At 44.6% G+C, this 21976-nt stretch overlaps 1 protein-coding gene across 1 annotated transcript in view; it reads right to left on the bottom strand.

Annotated features, from left to right (window-relative positions):
• The window catches only part of LOC148114965 (solute carrier family 2, facilitated glucose transporter member 7-like), a 70944-nt gene extending 49344 nt beyond the window's left edge, over positions 1–21600 (bottom strand). Inside the window, exons 1-8 of the mRNA XM_087890915.1 lie at positions 21511–21600; positions 20290–20441; positions 16236–16360; positions 13986–14138; positions 12359–12484; positions 5521–5708; positions 1723–1833; positions 555–665 (exon numbers count right to left, since the gene is read on the bottom strand). Coding sequence (XP_087747041.1) covers positions 555–665; positions 1723–1833; positions 5521–5708; positions 12359–12484; positions 13986–14121 — 672 coding nt within the window. The 5' untranslated portion in view covers positions 14122–14138; positions 16236–16360; positions 20290–20441; positions 21511–21600. The remainder of the gene's footprint in view (positions 1–554; positions 666–1722; positions 1834–5520; positions 5709–12358; positions 12485–13985; positions 14139–16235; positions 16361–20289; positions 20442–21510) is intronic.
• Positions 21601–21976: the final 376 nt, after the last annotated feature.

Raw genomic sequence — 21976 nt, 5'->3', positions numbered from 1 at the left:
TCATTTAATAATTTTAATTATTTTAAATTTCTGTCTGTCTTTGTGCTTTTAATCAGGCTGTACACCGCCCTGAGTCCTCCGGGAGAAGGGCGGTATAGAAATAAAATAAATAAATAAATAAATAAATAAATCCTCCAGGGAAAGATTGAAGGCAAACGAGGTCCAGGCAGAAGAAAAACATCATGGCTTAAAAATCTAAGGGACTGGTTTGGACAAAACTCAGCAGCACTTTTTTGTGCGGCTGTTGATAAAAATAGGATCGCCAACATGATCGCCAACGTCCGATGACGGATATGGCACAAGAAGAAGATTGAAAATGACATAAAAAACTGACACCTCTAGAGCAATGTTGGGTTCTAAAGCAACCTCTCTCTCCAATCTCTTTCTCCATAACCTCTTATTCAAAAGTTCAGGCATTTTCGGAAACTGTTGTTCCTATCTATAACTTTTCTTTAAGGGCTCTGAAATTTTGACAGCTAACCGTGACATTTGGAGTTTGTATCCTTCTTAGCTTCCCACCCACCCACCCCCACCCTCTGTCTTAGCTACTTTACCTGATATCGCAATATTTCAAGCACCACAACCATCAAAATGAGACTAAGAGTACAAATTGCAAGGCCACCGAGAAAAAGAATCCTTCGGCCCAAGAAGTCAACAAGATATGTCTGAAAAATATTAAAGATCAGGAAGCATGAAGAGGTGATAGGTTAACACAAAGGCAAACTATAACAAAAGGTTCCAAAGAGCAAGTAACAGCCAGAAGGATTAACCAGGTGTACCCCTACACAAATCTACTTGTGTTTCAATTGCATCCACTTCTGGATTGAAGTGTCCTATCCATTGTCCCAAAGGTTTTTTTTTTTTTTTCCAAGACGCAACTGGACTTTCTGGTTTTTCTCTGAAGACGTTTCGCTTCTCATTCAAGAAGCTTCTTCAGCTCTGATTGGATGGTGGGAAACAGAGGGATTTATACTCCTTGCAGACAGAGCTGGTCATTTGTATTCTTTTTAGAGAATCCTTGAAGTCACTTGGAGGTTTATCTGTGTCATCAAGGTCACCTGAGTGGTTCAAATTGGTGTGGAGCCTTCTTGGAACCGTTGAGAGTTTGATAAAGTTGCGTGGGTATCCGTTTTCTTGGAATATGTTACATAGATGTTCTATTTCCTTTTTCTGCTGTTCCAGGATAATATGATGAGACAGACAGGGTTAAACCTGTGTGTCTCATCATATTATATCTAGACTACGGCTACCTGTCTTGTATATAAATTTATCATGAGGACAATTAGACCTTCCACAGACTGACACGGCTAACACAATCAAATGCCTTTAATCGACTAAACATATATTGACAACTTTATTAAAAAATCATTTTTGGCTTTTTCTAATTATCCCACGTGCATTAATAATACTGTCTCTTTTCAAAAACCATCCTGAGCATCTGGCATCTCCCTTTCCATATAAAGCTGAGCATTATTTTGCTACCAAGGAAAATTACAATATTTGGTTTCAAAATTTTTGGAGCATTATTTTTAAATATGTAAAGGTTCTTTGCAAAGAGAAAAAAAACCAACAGAATATTTTGATAGCTTATCGCTGAATGCCAGCAGTAGAATCTCATCAGGTGGGACAATATTATTTGGGGTCCAGATGCAATCCAGAGGATAGAGAGTATCCATTCTTGAATTAGAAGTTAAGAGGAATGAAGTTAAAACAAAAACTTACCGCTAGCAAAGATACGAAGCAGAGAAGGAAGCTTATGGCTATTTTCATGAGCCACATGGCATGGTAAGTCAATTCTGTATTCCGCAAAATTTCATAATTTTGATAATATACCTGAAAGCAGACAAGAGAGCAATTAAACAGTTTTAGCTGAATGAAAGAAGCTACTGAGGCTTTAACGCTTTGGTAGAAAACTGATAGAACTCAAGATGTTCCTAAACTGTAACTCCTAGCCTGCCAAGGAAGCATAGACTATGGTAAGGGGTGCTGGGAATTGTAGTTCAGAAATGTCTTCAATGCTATCACTTGTCTACTTTTAATATGAACGTTTTGAGAATCTGATAAACAAATTGAAATGGGAGGGTCAGCTGCCTTTTGAGTATCTTTATTTCCTAAAGAATATTGTTTGTCTGAAACCAGTCTTCCATATCCTAGAATTCTCCAGATGTGGGAAGCTATTATATGAATGACTCCCAGCTTTTCCTTCAGAGATTTCGTTGGTTGGTTGTAAGGTTGTATTGAATTCTTAGGGGTTCATAGGTTGGTTGTAGATTGATGTGTCTGTTGATGGAATTGCTTGTGGAGTGCCAGACTTTGACCTACAACCAGCCTACAAGCTGTTGAGAATTCAAATCCACCATACAAGCAACCAGCGATGGCATTGACCCTCTACCAACCCATGCAACCCTCCCACCAGCACTTCACCTCCTAGTGACCCTCACTTGACATCACCTCCCCATCACAAGATTCTCACATGATGTGACCCACACCTGACTCCTCAGAAGATCCTGACAAGACCCATCATAAGACCTTCACCTGACATGACCCTTCCATCATAGGGGCTACTGATCATACGAAGCCCTTATAAGCAGAAAAACAGCAACACTGACATTCCCTAAACTCCACTGAAGCTGTTACCTAGCCTGGTAATGAAATGTTTGGAAGCCAACCCACAAGCACAGAGAATGAACTTCCACTCTGATTTCTAGGACTATCAGGCTACACATCTAAAGGTATCAGGTAGATGTTTTAGATTTATTCCCCCAAATTTATAAATTGAAAAATAAATAAATAAATAAATAAATAAATAAATAAATAAATAAATAAATAAATAAATAAATAAATAAATAAATAAATAAATAAATAAAAATTTGTGGACTGAATCATGACATCTTCCCAGAACACATCTTCAACAGTGAAATGGCTTTCTTCTCCCCTCCAAAAAATTTAATAACAATAGGAAACAAAAAAATGACAGATTTAAAAAAGATGGGAACAAGAATGCTTAATGCACAAAAAATGGAAGGATCCTTGGATTCCCACAATGGACAAATGGCTGCAAAAGGTGATGGGGTTAGCAGAGATGGCTAAATTGACTGCACTGATTAAAGGGGGGAAAAAAACAATTTTGTGTCTATTTGGAAACCACTTTTGGACTTTGTGCTTGAGGTGAGAAAAAAATGAAACGTTGATTTTCGGTTTTTCTGATTAGATAGGTTTGTTGTTATAAAAATGGCTAGTATATACTATTATATAAAAGTAAAAAGTTGAGGTTTGATTCTACTGCACCGAAAGGAATCAGAAGTGAATGAATTTCTTTTTCTTTTTCCTTTCTTTTTTCCTCTTCCCCTTTTCCTCCCTTATTTCCCCATTATCTTCATGTTTCTTTGTATGACTGTATTTTATATTTTTGATAAGTTAACAAACATATTTGAACCTGAAGAAATTAAAAAAACAGGCAACCCCAAATTAGAAAAAAGAAAAGAAATCTTATATATTATATTTATTAATAATCGCTGGTTTACTAATCAATCCACTGCTATAATAGAATCAATGTAAAATTGTATTGCAAAATAAAATTACAATTGTAAAACTGTAACACCTCTGACATAGTAACACACATTGCTGGACTCTTTGGTTAGTAGAAATGATTGCTTTTTCCAGAACAGGTAGATCACCTATTTCTGATCACCATTTCTTAGCATCTGGAATAAGATCACATTTCCAATATCTCAGTGCCATCCTTTTATCCACTCTCCATGCTCAGTGCAATCATAATTCCTGATTACAATCAGACGCCAAAGCTTAGGTAGATACTTCAACATCATATTAACATCTTTAACACGGAAGATTTTCCCCTTAATTCATAAAAACAATCAAATGATCACAATAGTCGTATCATGTAGCAGAAGAACAGAGTTGGAAGGGTCCTTGGAGATCTTTTAGTCCAACACCCTGCTCAAGGAGGAGATGCTATATCATTTCAGACAAATGGTTGTCCAATCTCTTCTTAAAAACCTTCAGTGTTGGAGAACCCACAACTTCTGGATGCAAGGCGTTCCACTGATTAATAGTTCTCACTCTCTCAGGAAACTTCTCCTTATTTCTAGGTTGCTTCTCTCCTTGATTAGTTTCCATCTATTGCTTCTTGTCCTGCCTTCAGGTGCTTTGGAGAATAGGTTGACCCAGGGGTGAAATCTACTTACCTTCCCTACCATTTCAGAAGTGTGTACTCCACGCATGTCACGTTCAATTTTGGACCCTCTAAGCATGCACAAAGCCTTCTGCGCGTGCGCAGAGGGTCAAAAACAGGTTACTTCCTGTTTAAAACCAGGAAGTAATGTCGTCTGGGTGGGTGGTGGAGCTTTGTGCTGCCCCCGCTACCAGTTCGCTGAACCATGCTCCATTGCTACCGGTTTGGCCAAACCGGTGCGAACCGGTAGCATTTCACCTCTGGGTTGACCCTTAGTTCTTTGTGGCAGCCTCTCAATTATGGGAACACTGCTATCATGTCACCCCTAGTCCCTCTTTTTGTTAAACTAGCCATACCCAATTCCTGCAACCATTCTTCATATGTTTTATCCTCCAATCTCCTAATCCTCTTTCTTGCTCTTCTCTGCACTTTTTCTAGAGTCTCAATAACTTGTTCATATTGTGGTGACCAAAACTGGATGCAGTATTCCAAGTATTCCAAGCTCATGTCCATCCAGTCACCCCAATTCTACTCCAAATTAAGGGACTCGAAGGTCATAAAAATAAAATTAAAAAAATCCCTGGTTCTGAAAAATCCTTTTCTCATGCTCATTAAAATCAGAGTGTAGAAATGCTAGTGCTCGACTCACAGCCATTCATTCAGAGATTGTTTGAAGTTATGATGGCATTGAATGATGGTTATGACCAATCTTTGGAACTTCATTCCCAACTGGTGTCTCTTGCATATACTCGTTTTATGACCACATCACTTAGCAATGGAAATTCTGGTTTCTATTGTCATTATTGTGGACTACCCTGCACTATATCTGGAAGGTATCCAGAAGCCTATATCTATACACATATAAAAGTGAAATACCACTCACACATCATTACAAAATCTCCAGAACCGTAAAGCCTACAAACTTGAAATTTGCCACATATGTTTCTCTTGGCTTCTAGGTGCTCACTAAGAAAGGATTTTTCGAAATGACCATCAGAGCATTAGTATTTCCTATATTATTATTCACATGCTCTGATACTAAGGAGTTCTAATCACCCTCCCCATCTGAAAAGAAACCTGTTCCAAATGCAAAACACAAGCAGAGGAGAGGAGTTTCACTTTTAGTTTTACTTTCACAGCAGCAAGCAGGGGATAGGATAGGGGAGGCTTCTGTGGGGCAAGCCTAAGGGAGAGAAGGGGAGAGGAGAGGCCGATCATAACTACTTATTAATTTTCAAGCTGTAACTGTCGATTTCTCAAGCCCGATCACATAGTTTCGTAGTGGAGAACGGGTATTCAGCTACTTTTGATATATGTGTCTGACTTACTTCATGAAAGCCAGCAAGCTGTGTCCCGACCATTATGACAATTATACTGAAGAGACTCCATGAGATATTTGAGATTTTGCCCAAATGAATTATATCTATTTTCTTCTCTTCGACCTCTTCGAGGCTCTCTTCTTGAAGTTCTTCAATTTCTTCTTCCACGTCTTCAAACATCCTTAACCTCCACAAGACTGAATGGGAAGAAAAGAAGAAAACAAACTCTGAAATGGAAGTGAAGGAATGACTTTCAGCTCCTAACCCCTTCTTGCTCATCAAGACCAAGATTGAAGACAAGTTCCTAGACATCTCCAGGAGAAGGAACCGATAAGTTTTAATACTGGGTTTTTTTGTTTTGTTCAAATTAAATAAGAGATATCATTCAGCCACCATTTTTAGGGATAGAATAGAGAACCTGAAATGACGAAGTCTATTACCTACCTTAGAATATATTATCTTGCAATGGAATTGGCCGAAAGAGCATTAGGTGCATTACATCAAATTTTATTTATTTATTTTATTTCTTATTGTTAGTTGCAAAGTCGTGTCCAACCCAATTCCTTTTCTAAGCAGAAACACTAGAATTTCCCTTTCTGTCCTCCATTGCCATTGAATTAGTTCCCCAAATTATAGAATAACAGAGAATTATCTCATCTGAATAGAATAGAATAGAATAGAATAGAATAGAATAGAATAGAATAGAATAGAATAGAATAGAATAGAATAGAATAGAATAGAATAGAATAGAATAGAATAGAATAGAATAACAGAGTTGGAAGGGACCTTGGAGATCTTCTAGCCCAACCCCCTGCTTAGGCAGGAAACCCTACACCACTTCAGACAAATGGTTATCCAACCTCTTCTTAAAATTTCCAATGTTGGAGTATTTACAACTTCTGGAGGCAAGCTGTTCCACTGATTAATTGTTCTAACTGTCAGGAAATTTCTTCTTAGTTCTAAGTTGCTTCTCTCCTTGATTAGTTTCCACCCATTGCTTCTTGTCCTGACTTCAGGTGCTTTGGAGAATAGCTTGACTCCCTCTTCTTTGTACCAGTCCCTCAAATACTGGAAGACTGCTATCATGTCTCCCCTAATCCTTCTTTTCATCATTTTTTTCATCATTTTTTTTCTCCCCTAATCCTTCTTTTCATCATTTTTTTTTTCTGCGCATGCCCCAAGATGGCGACGCCCGTCTAAATCGCGTCTAGGGATGGGCGGCTCGTGGACTGGCAGGGGTCTTCTGGGGCTGCCATGAACATCGGCAACCCCTTTCCCAGTTGGAGGAGTCTCTCCCCAGCCTGATGAGGGCTTTTTCGCCCTCCGGAACCTCGTGGCTGGGGAGAAGCGAGCGGAAGATGGCGCGGGTGGAAGAACGCCGAGGCTGAACGCCGACAGCCCGGCTGCATCGGCTCCGCCGTTTTTCCTCCCTGCCTGGCCGAGGCGGTGGCGGCCAGAGCGGTGATGCCCAGCGAGCTCCCCCCTGACCCTGGACGCCCCTGGGGGTTTCTTTTGGATGTTCCGGGGGCGCTGGGGAACGCTGGGAGCTTGGGTGTGGCCGGCGCTGAGGACGACGCTGTGGTGATGGTGGCTGCTGCGTGGCAACCAGGTCGAGGGCGGTGGTGCTGGAGAGCTGGAGAGTTGTTGGCATTGGAGGAGAGGAGAGGAACATCAAGCCTTGACATTGAAATGGGGGAGCTGAACCCCATTGTGCTCAGGGGTTGAAGGATACATGGCTGATGTTAAAGGTTGTATGGAAAGATCTGGGGTTGGAGAGGCTGGTGGACGGCTCCAGTATTGGGTCGCTATGGATGGCCTCCCCCCCTCCCTTTTTCTGGCCCTGTTATCGGCCTATTGGCCAATGTGGACTTTCTTCCCCAGAGCTTGGGACCTGGCTCTGTCTTTCGTCCTGTCTCCTGGCTGTATGGAGGACAAGGCAGTTACGGGAGGATGGATGGAGCCAGCTCCAGACTTCGTTCGCCACGGATGGGACTCATCTTTCCAGGGCCAGGAAGCCCAAACCACCGTGAGAGGGTGGTTTTCGGACTTTTTCGGACTTTTTCCATCTTGCCTTGATTAGGATGGCCAACCACCATGAGAGGGTGGTTGGATAGTTTCCCTCAGCTGGACTGAATGTGAGGACTCCTACCCATTACCGTGAGAGGGTAATGGCGACTCTTCCGATTAACTTAGTCTTGCTTCCTGGACATCTGAAACCATCATTATAAACCCCTAGGCCATGTCTAGGCCAAACTTGTATTATCACTCTAGTGTTAACATGTATTCTAGGGCAAAGCTTCTTGCGCTGCGAGATTCCCCCCTCTCGCAAGCCTGGCCCTCTATGTTATCGAGGGCCCACCTTAATGACGGATCTTGGGACCCCGAGAGGTGGCATGTCGCAAAAAGGGGATTGAGGGTTTTTTTAAAGACTTTTTAAAGTAGACTTTTAAGGGGTTCTGAGGGTGGGGGAGGTTATGTGGGTTTGGGGGAAAACCCACGGGGGTTGCAGACCAGTCCGGTTGCTATTAATGGTGCCGTAGGGGGTGCGGACTCTGGGGGAAAGGGGACTGTTAGAATGCCCTCTAGTGAGGGCTTCTCTATTAACACGCTGAGTGGGAGGGGCAGGTATGACGGGAGCAGGGGGCCATATCATGTGGTGGGGGCACGTGCTCGCTATCTCCGAGCGATTGCATGCCCCGGCCCCCTTAGCTCTTCCCGTTCCCCAGGCTGCTTAGAGTCTCAGCGCCCGAGTCTCCGGCTGATGTTATGTAATGCCAGGTCTGTGGTAAATAAAGCCCCCCTCATTTGTGATCTTATTCAGGAGGGGGGAGCGGACCTGGCAGGTATCACGGAGACCTGGTTGGGCCATGAGGGGGGAGTTCCCCTCGTGGAGATGTGCCCATCAGGCTTCCATGCATTTCATCAGCCGAGAGCTCAGGGCAGGGGCGGGGGGGTGGCGGTCATTCTAAAAGAAGGTCTTGATCCGAGGGAGACCACTGTACCTCAGATAGCCGGATGTGAGTCCCTTTTTGTGAAGTGGGGTCGTGGGGCGCAGATGGGTCTGTTGATCACGTACCTGGCTCCCTGCCACGTGGCAACGACCCTGCCCGAGCTCCTCAATGTTATAGCCGAGGTGGCGGCTGATACCCCCAGACTTGTGGTCATGGGGGATTTCAACCTGCCATCCATCGGTGAAACATCTGAGGTAGCTCGGGAATTCATGGCTTCCATGACGGCCATGGACCTGACCCAAGTAATTCACGGCCCTACTCATATGGGGGGACACACTCTGGACTTAGTTTTTATCTCTGGTCAGTGGTTGAGTGGCCTTGATATAGGTGATGTAGATATTGAACCCTTGTCATGGTCTGACCACTCGCTCCTTCGACTTGACTTTCTGACCGCCGTACCCCGTCGCAGGGAGGCAGAACCGACCAGGTGGTTCCGCCCCAGGCGCCTGATGGACCCTGATAGGTTCCAGATGGAGCTTGGGCCATTTCCTGAGACTCTAGCTCATGACTCGGCTGATGACCTGGTGGCCGCCTGGGATAGGGCGGCTGCCGGGGCTTTGGACCGGGTCGTGCCTTTGCGGCCTCTGACCCGGCACCGAACTCACTTAGCTCCTTGGTTTTCCGAGGAGCTGAGGGAGATGAAGCGCCGGAAAAGACGCCTAGAGAGCGGTTGGAGGGCCAGTCATTCCGAGTCTGACTTGACACTGGTAAGGTCTCATATTAAGACCTACCTAGTGGCGATAAAAGCGGCGAAATCTAGCTATTTTGCCGCTCTTATCGCATCATCAGATAACCGCCCAGCCACCCTGTTTAGGGTGACCCGCTCCCTCCTCCACCTGGGAGCGCGGGAGGACCCCTTGCAGGGCCGAGCTGAGGATTTTGTACAGTATCTGGATGATAAAATAACTCAGATTCGGGAAGATTTGGCCGCCGACTGGGTTAGTTCAGACGAGATGACTGAGGCAGACCCGTGAGAGTGTTATCTGGGAGGAGTTCGATCCTGTGGCTCCCGAGGACGTGGACAGGATCTTGGGACGACTGAACACAACCACATGTTTATTGGACCCGTGTCCCTCCTGGTTGGTGCTGGCTTCCCGGGAGGTTACACGAGGCTGGCTCCAGGGGATTATTAATGCTTCTTTGAGCGAGGGTGTCCTGCCGGCTGCCTTGAAAGAGGCGGTGGTGAGGCCTCTCCTCAAGAAGGCATCCCTGGATCCGGCTATTTTGGCTAACTATCGTCCAGTCTCCAACCTTCACTTTATTGCGAAGGTTGTTGAGAGTGTGGTGGCGCGACAGCTCCCCCAGTACCTGGATGAAGCTGTCTATCTGGATCCACTCCAGTCCGGCTTCAGACCTGGGTACAGCACGGAAACGGCATTGGTCGCGTTGGTGGATGATCTCTGGAGGGCCCGGGATAGGGGTTATTCCTCTATCCTGGTCCTATTAGACCTCTCAGCGGCTTTTGATACCATCGACCATGGTATCATGTTGCGCCGGCTGGAGGGACTGGGAGTGGGGGGCACTGTTCTGCGGTGGTTCTCCTCCTATCTCTCCGACCGGTCGCAATCTGTGTTGACAGGGGGCAGCGGTCGACCCCAAGGCGCCTTGTTTGTGGGGTGCCGCAAGGGTCGGTCCTCTCGCCCCTCCTGTTCAACATTTATGTGAAGCTGCTGGGTGAGATCATCCGTGGTTTTGGGGTGGAGTTCCATCAGTACGCTGATGATACTCAGCTGTACATGTCCACCCCAGACCATCCCAATGATGCCTTGGAAGTGATGTCCCAGTGCCTGGAGGCCGTGCGGGTCTGGATGGGGAGAAACAGGCTTCGACTCAACCCTTCCAAGACCGAGTGGCTGTGGCTGCCGGCGTCCCGGTATAGCCAGCTGACGCCATTGCTGGTTATTGGGGACGAATCATTGGCCCCCACGGAGAGGGCCCGCAACTTGGGTGTCCTCCTGGATGCGCGGCTGTCCTTAGAAGGGCATATGACAGCCGTGGCCAGGGGGGCTTTTTGTCAGGTTCGCCTGATACGCCAGTTGCGCCCCTTTCTGGACCGGGACTCCCTACGCACGGTCACTCAAGCACTCATCACTTCTCGTCTGGACTATTGTAACGCTCTCTACATGGGGCTCCCCTTGGGGTGCACCCGGAGGCTCCAACTGGTGCAGAATGCGGCTGCGCGGGGGATTATGGGAGCGACGGGGCGCTCCCATGTTACTCCTCTCCTGTGCGAGCTGCATTGGCTTCCGGTGGACTTCCGGGTGCGCTTCAAGGTGTTGGTGATCACCTTTAAAGCGCTCCATGGCTTAGGGCCAGGGTACTTACGGGACCGCCTTCTGCCACCAATAGCCTCCCACCGGCCGGTTCGCTCCCACAGAGAGGGCCTCCTCAGGGTGCCGTCGGCCAGACAATTCCGGCTGACGACCCCCAGGAGGAGAGCCTTCTCTGTGGTGGCACCTACCCTATTGAATAATCTACCCCCAGAGATACGAGTGATCTCCGACCTCCGGATTTTTCGTCGGGCCCTAAAAACTCATTTTTTTCAGCTAGCCGGTCTGTCCTGATTTTAGGGTTAGTTTTAAATTTTCAATATTTATTTTAATTGACAAGTTTTAAATTATGGGCCAAATTTATAAATTATTTTAACTTTATTTTTAACTGTGATATTTGTATAGATGTTTTTTATCTGGCTGTTCACCGCCCTGAGTCCGAAAGGAGAAGGGCGGTATAGAAATTCGAATAAATGAAAATGAAATAAATGAAACTAGACATACCTAGTTCCAACAATCATTCTTTATGTTTTAGCCTCCAGTCCCCTAATCAGCTCTTCTCTGCATTCTTTCTAGAGTCTCAACATCTTTTTTACATCGTGGTGACCAAAACTGGATGCAGTATTCCAAGTATGGCCTTACCAAGGCATTATAAAGTGATATTAACATTTCACATGATCTTGATTCTATCCCTCTGTTTATGCAGCCTAGAACTGTGTTGGCTTTTTTGGCAGCTGCTGCAGAGTGCTGGTTCATATCTAAATGGTTGTCCACTAGGACTCCAAGATCCCTCTCACAGTCACTGCTATTGAACAGGGTTCCACATAATTCCTTGGAGAAAAATAATAGCCCTTAGATCAATTTAGATCAATGTGCTTCACTGATGATCACATATCGTCATATGTGATGTCATATTTATTTATTTATTTATTATTTAAATTTGTATACCGCCCTTCTCCCGAAGGACTCAGGGCGGTGCACAGCCAAATTAAAATACATACAATACAAAATTTAAAATAATTTAAAACAGAATTGAATCCAATTGGCTTCCCGAAATATTTAAAACCCATTACCCTTAAAATAACCCTTTTAAAATTTTAAGCCAGCCCAGCTTGCTGGAATAGGAAGGTCTTCAAAGCTTGACGGAAGGTCCTTAGGTCCGGGATTAGTCGTCACATATGACATCATATGTGATGATATCCGATGTTGTTTAGAACTAACAGTGCTGACCACTTTGTATAACGTGGTCAAAAAAGATGGGAAAGTCTAATCAGGGCAAACATCTGGAGTTAATGTAACTTGTCCTCTTCTTTCTCTTTGGTAATCCTTCTTACTCTCAGCATGCATTCCATCTCAATGTAAGACATCCAATTTTTATGTAAAAATATATGATGGTATGTTGTGTATCTGAAACACAATCTGACACTAATATTGATGTATGTGATCAACAACACTGAAATAACAACAATCGGTTAACAGTTGCTGAGAAAGGGCTCTTTCAGTTTGTCCCATTTCTCACTGTCTTGAGCTCTTACTTCTGTTCAGTACACTTTAGAGTAATTTTACCATTCCTTGCTGCCTCTTCATCTTCATTTTGGATCAGTAGGTATCTAGGACTTTCAGGTATTCTGATTAGTAGGATCATCAGAGCCAAAGGAATTATTGCAGCCAGAAGTACTATTAGATACCAGCCTGCACAAGAGGACACAACAATAACACTGAATTACCTGTGATCTGTTTTAAATCAAGATGGATTTTGCAAGCATACGTTCACCTTTTTCAAATACACAAAAGCACATATTTTTAATAGGCTGCCTGCCACTATGCTCATGGTTAAAATAGTGGGATAGTCTAAACCTTTCTGGATCGGGACGCCCTGCGCACGGTCACTCATGCCCTTGTTACTTCCCGGTTGGACTATTGTAATGCTCTCTACATGGGGCTCCCCTTGAAGAGTACTCGGAGGCTCCAACTGGTCCAGAATGCGGCCGCGCGGGTGGTTATGGGCGCAACCCGTTGTGCCCATGTGACACCCCTCCTGCGCGAGCTGCACTGGCTCCCAGTGGTCTTCCGGGTGCGATTCAAGGTGTTGGTTACCACCTTTAAAGCGCTCCATGGCACAGGACCCGGGTACCTTCGAGACCGTCTTCTGCCACCAATAGCCTCCCACCGACCAGTTCGCTCCCACAGAGAGGGTCTCCTCAGGGTGCCATCGGCCAAGTTATGTCGGCGGGCGACACCCAGGGGGAGGGCCTTCTCTGTGGGAGCCCCAGCCCTGTGGAACGAACTGCCCCCGGAAATTCGTAAGATCTCCGACCTCCGGGTGTTTCACTGCGCACTGAAGACCCTGTTGTTCCGTCAGGCCGGACTATCAACACAATAGTTTTAAATTGGGGCATTTAAATTTTTGGGGTTTTAAATCTGAGCCAATTTATTTAATTATTTTAAATTTTACATTGTTGTTTTGTCGGTGTTTTTAAATAGGCTGTACACCGCCCTGAGTCCTTCGGGAGAAGGGCAGTATAGAAATAAAATTATTATTATTATTATTATTATTATTATTATTATTATTATTATTATTATTATTATTATTATTATTATTATTGTTATTGTTGTTGTTGTTGTTGTTGTTGTTGTTGTTATTGTTGTTGTTTTGTTGTTGTTGTTGTTGTTGTTGTTGTTATTATTATTATTATTATTATTATTATTATTATTATTATTATATTATAAATCAGGGGTGTCAAACTCAAGGCCAAGGGCCCAGTTCTGGCCCAGAGGGTGCTTAGATCTTCCCCACGGGACCATCCTGGAAACAGCAAATGACTGGCCCACAGTGCCTCTGCCAGGGAAAATGGAGCTACCGGTAATAGTCACTAGATTCTTTGAATCTCATTACAGTCAGAAAACAACGACGATTCCTCTGAATTATTATTTCTATGGGGTCCTTGGTGCTCTCTGAGCTTGGTGTTTAATTACCCAACTAGCTAGCATCATCCATATTAATCTTTAGCACTGATGATGTTAACCTAGAAGGCTAATGGAACATCTGCAAGAAAACCAAGAAGCTCAAAGAGCACCAAGGTGAATTACAAATATTTTGTTCGATTGATATTATTTCTATATATTTTTCTTCGTTAGTTTTAATGTTTATGATTTATAGGGACATAAAAAGGGCATTCTTAAAAACACATACCATTCTGGTGTCCTATGTTTGAAGGAAAGGTCAGAATCTGAGCAATTGTGTTGCCCAGTTTTACAAAGACATCTGTTAGCATGATGACACCTCCCCTTATGCGTCTGGGAGCAATCTCAAAGAGGTATACATACATAATGCAGAAGTTTAAACCTGGTTAGAAAAAAAAAGTTAAAAGGTAATTCAAATGTATATGGGACACAATGTGCAGAAGTAAATTAAGAGAGCGTTAGAAACCATGCAGATACGATCATTGCTGTTCACCTCAAGCCATTCTACCTGGAACTTTCCAAAATTTTATTTTGCTCTATACAATATATTGTATTGTATTGTAAAACAATCATTGTCTGGGTTCGAATCCCAGAAGGGCATGGCTAGCTGAGAAGAGCTAAGTAGCTCGAAATAGATCTATACTAGTCTCCCTTTATTTCTTTGTCGGTAAACATAAATTTAACATGAAAATAATATGTCGCGAAAGGACTGCTGGTGAAGGTTCCTGGATGGGAGCAGAAAGGCGAAAGTGGAAGCTGTATACTCCATCCCATAATTGGGTAGACCAGGTTGCCCTGAGAGACCGGTCTCAATGAAAAAAACACTTAATCTCTCCCCTGGTATTGCTGACAAAGCGAGGAGAGCCTGTGGTTTAGAGGATAATACATCTACCTAAAATGCAAATAGCATGTGTTTGAATCCCAGAAGGGTATGGTTAGGTCAGGGGTGTCAAACTCAAGACCCCTGGGCCGGATCCATCCCACAATATCGTCCGATTCGGCCCAGGCAGCAGTCCTGGAAATTGCAAGGGGCCAGTCCGCGCCACCTTGACTCAGCCCATGCTATCCCAGCGGGCATGCATGTGCACAGGTGGTGGCAGGCTAACGTTGTCTCGTCTATCACTCACCCCTCAGCCACCACCGCCACCTTCTCCTCCTGGCCCTCTGGGAAGTCTTGGCCTGGCCTATTCTATCATAATAGGCACACTTGTGCACAGGAGGCGCCCACCAACACCTGCGCATGGATGTGCTTGCTGACTCCTCCCCCCACCACTGGCCCACAAAAGACAACTAAAACACTGATCCGGCCCGCAAAGAAATCAAGTTTGACAGGCCTGGGATAGCTAATGAGAGCTAAATAGCTTGAAATAGATCTATACTAGTCTCCCTTCATTCATTTATTTTATTTGTTGGTAAACATAAATTCAACACAAATGCAATTTGTGACTGCCTGCAAAGCAGGTGTGAAATGCTACCAGTTCAGGCCGGTTCGTGCGAACCGGTAGTTTAAAGTTCTACTGGTCTGCCGAACCGATAGTAAAAAAAAAGTTCCGAAAATCAGCTGAGCGATGCGCGATTGTTTGAACTTTTTTCTTTTACTTTTTTAGCATTCTCTAGAACAGGTAGTTAAAAATGGTTTGAAAAGCAAAAGGAAAAAGTGCAGACAATCGCACGTCGCTCAGCTGATCGTCGGAACTTTTTTCTTTACTTTTTAGGCATTTTTTTACTACCGGTTCTGGCAAATAGGTAGTAAAAAAATGCTTTAAAGAAGTAAAAAAAACCCGGTTCCAATGATTGCCAGAGCCTTTTTTTTACTTTTTTAAAGCATTTTTTACTACCTATTTCCCTGAGCCGGTAGTAAAAAATGTTTTTTAAAAGTTTTTAAAAAGGTTCCCACGCACGCCACAGCTGATCACAACCCCCCCCCGCAATGCTGTTCTACTTACCTTCCCAGGCCTCCTTTTGGAACGCAATGCGCATCCATGTGCACAGCTCACGTTTGGTGCAAAGTGTGCATTCATGCACACAGTGCATGTTTGACGCATGGCACGCATGCGTGGCCAGAGAACTGGTAGTAAACCGGTTCAGATTTCACCCCTGCTGCAAAGGCTCCTGGATTGGTGCTGAAAGGCGAAAGCGGAAGCAATATGCTCCATCCCATAATTGAGTAGATCAGGTTGCCCTGATAGACCGGTCTCACTGGAAAAAATCACTTATTGAACCACTGCTATTATGTCACCACTTAGCCCTTCTTTTTTTCCAGAATACCCATACCCAAATCCTGCAACTATTGTTCATACATTTCAGTCTCCAGGCCTTTAATCATCTTAGTTGCTCTCTACCATATGGATGCATATGTGTGCCTTGGATTGTTACTCGGAGTCTCTGATCGAATTACCTGAAAGGCATAAAGCATTTCAGGCCTGACTGGTTTTCTTTAAAGAATACACAAAGCCAAAACAATCGTGACTCTACTCACCTAAACATACCCCAGTGAGCAAATGTGCACAAATGGTGAATTCGTAAACATATACCGTTGTGTCAAAAGCCAAAAAGATGACCGAGGTTAGGGACAAAAAATTAGTTACCACCAAAGAGCCTTTCCTAAAAAAAAAAAAAAATGAAAAAAAATGAAAAACGTGGGTAACAAGGTGAAAAATAAAATTAATGTAAATCAAAAGAACTGCAGTGAGCTTACTGGGAATCTGCATGTTTTGAAAACGATTTGAAATAAGCATTGCACAAGACATAGATGCCTCCAGAGTAGAGCCATCCATGTCTTAAGCATCCACGTCTGCTTTCCACCTTCTTCATGAGCTTGAAAATATATCTGTCTGCTTCAATCAGCGGATTCCTAATCCTTATCATTTGGAAGAATTTGTTTTGGATCTACTGGTTATGAGACAGACAGAATTTACTCAAGTTGTTTCCAAGTTTTATAAATTTCAATCAGATACCTTTAGCTTCTCAGATCCCAGCAAGCTCTGCTCAAACACTTTCATAGCAATTAGAAACATCCCTCTCCTCCACTCTCTCTTTCCCTCCCTCTTTCTTTTCCCTGCTCCTATTTATTTATTTATTTATTTATTTTATTTTATTTATTTATTAGTTCAATTTATATGCCACCCTTCTCTGGAGACTCAGGGCAGCTTACAATGCATTAAGCAATAGCCTTCATACTTTTGTATATACCTGCTTAGTAGGGCTTTCGAGCCCCCTCTAAGCGGTGTTCTTTTTTATACAAAGTCATCTTATTGCCCCCACAACCGGGTCCTCCTGCCTACCCTTTTGTGACTTTATTTATTTATTTAATTTATTCAATTTATATGACCCAGGGCGGCTCACAATACACTCAAAATACACTCAAAATACATTCACAATACACTCTGGATGGGGAGGAACAGGCTCAAGCTCAACCCTTCCAAGACTGAGTGGCTGTGGCTCCCGGCATCCCGATATAGTCAGTTGACTCCATCACTGACTATTGGGGGCGAGTCTTTGGCCCCCACAGAGAGGGCTCGCAATCTGGGAGTCCTCCTGGATATGCAGCTGTCCTTGGAGGAACATCTGACGGCTGTAACCAGGGGGACCTTTTATCAGGTTCGCCTGATTCGCCAGTTGCGACCCTTTCTTGATCGGGATTCCCTGTGCACAGTCACTCACGCCCTCGTCACCTCTCGCCTTGACTACTGCAATGCTCTCTACATGGGGCTCCCCTTGAGGGGCACCCGGAGGCTCCAGCTGGTCCAGAACACAGCAGCGCGGGTAGTGATGGGAGCAGCATGGCGCTCCCATGTAACACCGCTCCTGCGCGAGCTGCACTGGCTCCCGGTGGCCTTCCGGGTGCGCTTCAAGGTGTTGGTTATCACCTTTAAAGCGCTCCATGCCACAGGGCCTAGCTATCTTCGAGACCGCCTGCTGCTACCAACAACCTCCCAGCGACCCGTGCGCTCCCACAGAGAGGGCCTCCTCAGGGTGCCATCAGCCAAACAATGTAGGCTGGTGACCCCCAGGGGGAGGGCCTTCTCCGTGGGGGCACCTACCCTCTGGAATCAGCTGCCCCCAGAGATAAGGAGAATCCAAGACCTCAGTGCCTTCCGCCGTGTCCTTAAAACTCACTTTTTCCAGCAAGCCGGGCTGGCTTAGGAAGAAATTTTTTAAAATTTTTAAATGTTTAATTGGTTTGTGGTTTTTTAAATTTTGGACCAAATTTATATAGATTTTAATTGTTTTTAATATTTATGTTTCATGTTTTTAATTCTGGCTGTGCACCGCCCTGAGTCCTCAGGGAGAAGGGCGGTATATAAATTGAAAATAAATAAAAAAATAAAATAAATAAATAAATCACTATAAAAACACTTAAAAATTAAAAACCTTAAAGACATTAAAACCCATTCACACCATTCATGGCCGGATCTCGTCAGGCCACAAAGCGAGATCAACGGCCCCAGGCCTGCCGGAAAAGCCAGGTCTTCACCGCTTTTCGGAAGGCCAATAGGGTGGGGATGGTCCGGACCTCAGGAGGTAACTGATTCCAAAGAGCTGGAGCAGCCACAGAGAAGGCCCTCCCCAACAGGCCCGCCAGCAGGCATTGTTTAGCTGATGGGACCCGGAGGAGACCAACTCTGTGGGATCTTACCGGTCGCTGGGAGCTATGCAGTAGAAGGCGGTCTTGAAGATAACCTGGCCCTGAGCCATGTAGGGCTTTAAAGGTAATAACCAACACCTTGAATTGTGCCCGAAGACAAATAGGGAGCCAGTGCAGCTCGCAGAGAATTAGTTTGCTAATGGTCAAAATTTGGACATCAACTGCTCTGCAATTCTCTTATGGGCATTATTCCAAAAGAATAGATCAGCAATAGTTGGTTTCTTTTATCCAAGACAGTCTATTCCGACAACAGGAAATTGACCAAATGACATGATTCTCTAATGCAGGGATGTCAAACTCGATTTCATTGAGGGTCACATTAGGGTTGGGTTTGACCTTGGGGGGCCGGGTGGTTGTGGCTGGGGTGGGCGTGGTTGGAGTGGGTGTGACCCCCTTGGATCCCATTTTCAGCTGGAATGGCCTTCTGAAGCCATCTGCCAGCGAAAACAGAACCCATGGTTTGTTGTAGAAAAAATGCTCTTAAAAGTAAAAAAAAAAAAAACAGCCTCTGATGATGGCACAGCTCAGCTAGGCATGGGGGTGGGCGGTGGGCAGAGGGATTTTTCCTCCAGTTCTCCAAACCACCGGCTGCCATCGCTACCGGATCAGGCGATCCGGTCCAAACCAGGAGCATTTCACCCTTGCACCACTGACAAGGCCCTTCTTCTGGGTCCCGCCAGATGTACTTCTTTAGGAGACAGGACCCACCACACACTTTGCCTCCCTGATCTAGTGGATCAGGAGGTGTTGTGGCCCACCAGCGGCCTGCGCGGATTGTTGCTGATCCTGACGACAAGGAGGCTGGTGTGGTGTTGCGCCAGCAGCCTGTGCAGCTGGCGCTCAAGTCGGACAGCGAGGAGGCTGAAGAAGATGTGGTGCCAGAGGCAGGGATTCAGCCAGGGCCTTCAGAACCTCCAGAGGCTCCTTTAAGTGCAGAGGATGAAGAGGTGGAGCCTCTTCTCAATGCACGGGCATGCAGAGCTGCCAAGGGCCGGAGTGGTTCCTCAGGAGGAGGTCTCCTCGAGAGTAAGGCTTGGGGCTAATTGGCCACTCCCTTAGCCTATTTAAGGAGGAATGCCGACTGAAGCAATTTGTAGGGAACAACTTTAGTTTGTTATTCATTGCATTGGGATGTCTCTGCAAACCTTGTTTCTGGGCTTTCTGCCAACTCCAGTAAGACTCTGAATATCTTATCTGTGGAATTCTGGCAGGCTGTTAAGAATGCTTATTAACAGCCGGCATTTGCTAAAACTGTGTTATTTGAGTAAACTAAGTTTTGTTCAGAGTTCGTGTGTGCTGTGTTCTTTGGGATCCGTAGCTGGGGCAGAACAGGAGGATGCGACTAGCAAGAGAAGGTCCCTCAGATTACCCAGCCTCAAGCCATGAAGGGGCTTTAAGGGTGACAATCAGCACACCTTGAATTGCACCTAGAAGCAAATTGGCAACCAATGTGGCTCCCGCAGGAGAGATAACACATGTGCACACCTAAGTATGGACAAAACTGTGCGGAAAGCTGCATTTTGAACTAAATGGAATTACTGGATGCTTTCCAAGGGTAACCCCATGTACAGTGCATCACAATAGTCACAGTTAATGGGTCTTTTTACCATATTTTCCCCAAAATAAGAGCCTGTCTTATATTTTTTTGAACCCTGAAATAAGCGCTTGGCCTTATTGCCATGCCCTCAAAAGCCCGATTGGGCTTATTATCAGGGCATGACTTATTTTGGGGGAAACAGGGTAATAGATCTTCCTCCCCATGATGATATGTTACTTTGTTCCTGCATTTGTTCTTCTTCAAATTATTCATTGCTGGTTGCAAAGAAGAGAAAATTCCACAAATTCTAGAATGGGTATCCCTGTGTTGAGAGTGATGTCCACTTACCTGCCAAATCTGTCTCCTATATAGCCAGACAAAAGTGATCCTACTAGGGCTCCAACTGGGAATAAGTCAATGGCAAGTTCCAAGAAGAACAACTGAGTAGACTGGTCAGGCAACTCGTCTAGTTGCGACACATTAAAAAAGAAATAAACGAGCTAAGGAAAAAAGGACACAGGTTGGTTCTTAGAATTTTTCCTGACATTACTTGTCTTGGTAAGATTAACATTTGAGTCAGATTTGTCCTGGACAAACTGGGACTGTAAACTAGATGAGTGTCAGACTGCGGTACTATCTCAAAATTAAATGAATTTCCAAACTGCCAATCTTTAAGGAAATCTTTCTTTAATTGAGCTCAGCCACCGGATCATGACTCCATGTGGACAAGACTGACCTTTTGCCTCCCAATCCCCCCCTTTCCGATCCCCAAATCTCTGCTTCTCATTGGCTGTCTTCCAAGTCATTCTTCAGACTTCTTTTCCTCGTCATTTCCCAGGAATGTGCCCCTTCCCCTCATTTCCATGACAACCGGGCTTCAAAGGGATTTAGCAGGCAAAAGTTTCAGAGGTTATCTTTCGCTCTCCTCTGCTTTCTCTCTATGCCAGCGTTGCAACGCTGACAATGAGAAAGTTGAAAAATGTCCCAAAAGAATGCAAAGGCAAAATGTTTAGTATAATTCTCAACCCTACCCTGGAAGCATTAAGGACGTCACCAGAATCTGACCTTAATATAAACAAGAAACCCAGAAGAGTATGGCTAGCTGATGAGAGCTAAATAGCTTGAAATAGATCTATACTAGTCTTCCTGTATTTCTTTGTTGGTAATTATAAATTCAACACAAAAACAGTTTGTTGCGAAAGCAACTGCCTGCGAAGGCTCCTGGATTGATGCTGAAAGGCGAAAGCGGAAGCTGTATGCTCCATCCCATATTTGGGTAGATCAGGTTGCCTTGATAGACCTCAGATAGCAAAGCTGGCTGAGGAACTCTGGGAGTTGAAGTCCACAAATCTTAAAAGTTGCCAAGGTTCGAGACCCCTGGTGTAGATGTTTAACATGAGCACTGTGACACCAAACCCCGCATCCATGACAAAGAAATTTCTTGGGAAAGCAGAGAAACGGGCTCATTTAAGAGAAAAAGAGTTGATCTCTAATCAGGGGAGAGATCCATTGCTTAAACAACAACGCCTTCTTTAAGACGGTATTGGCTTTTCACGACGCTTTTCTTACCACTTCGGGAGAATAAAGAATCCAGCTGTAGAACCCAAAATGCAAAGAGATCGCATAGCAGGTCAGCGCACTGCAAACAAAGTACTTTGATACGCCCTAAGGGAGGGAGGGGAAATAGCAGCTCTTATGATGTGAGTTAAGGTAGCTACAGAGTTATGAGTGAATTACACAAAGCAGAGAGATGGACAGATGGACAGATGGACAATCTGAAAGAGGCATGACAGAGAAAGAGGAATGGTGGACAGCGCTGTTGATTAGTTCTTAAAACTAATTTTGTTTTTGCTTTTTTTTTAATAAGATGCATTTTAAATTAACTAAATCTTCCTTCCTTTCCCTTCCCTCCCTCCCTCCCTTCCTCTTCCTCTTCCCTCCCTTATTTCCTTCTTCTTCCCTCCCTCCCTTCTTTTTCCCTCCCTCCCTTCTGCTTCTGCTTCTGCTTCCGCTTCCCCTTCCCCTTCCCCTTCTT

This window comes from Pantherophis guttatus, chromosome 3, assembly GCF_059756535.1.
Source record: "Pantherophis guttatus breed Tessera chromosome 3, ASM5975653v1, whole genome shotgun sequence".
NCBI lineage: Eukaryota > Metazoa > Chordata > Lepidosauria > Squamata > Colubridae > Pantherophis > Pantherophis guttatus.
Note: the sequence above shows the minus strand (reverse complement) of the source record. Positions and strands in the feature narration are given on the sequence as shown.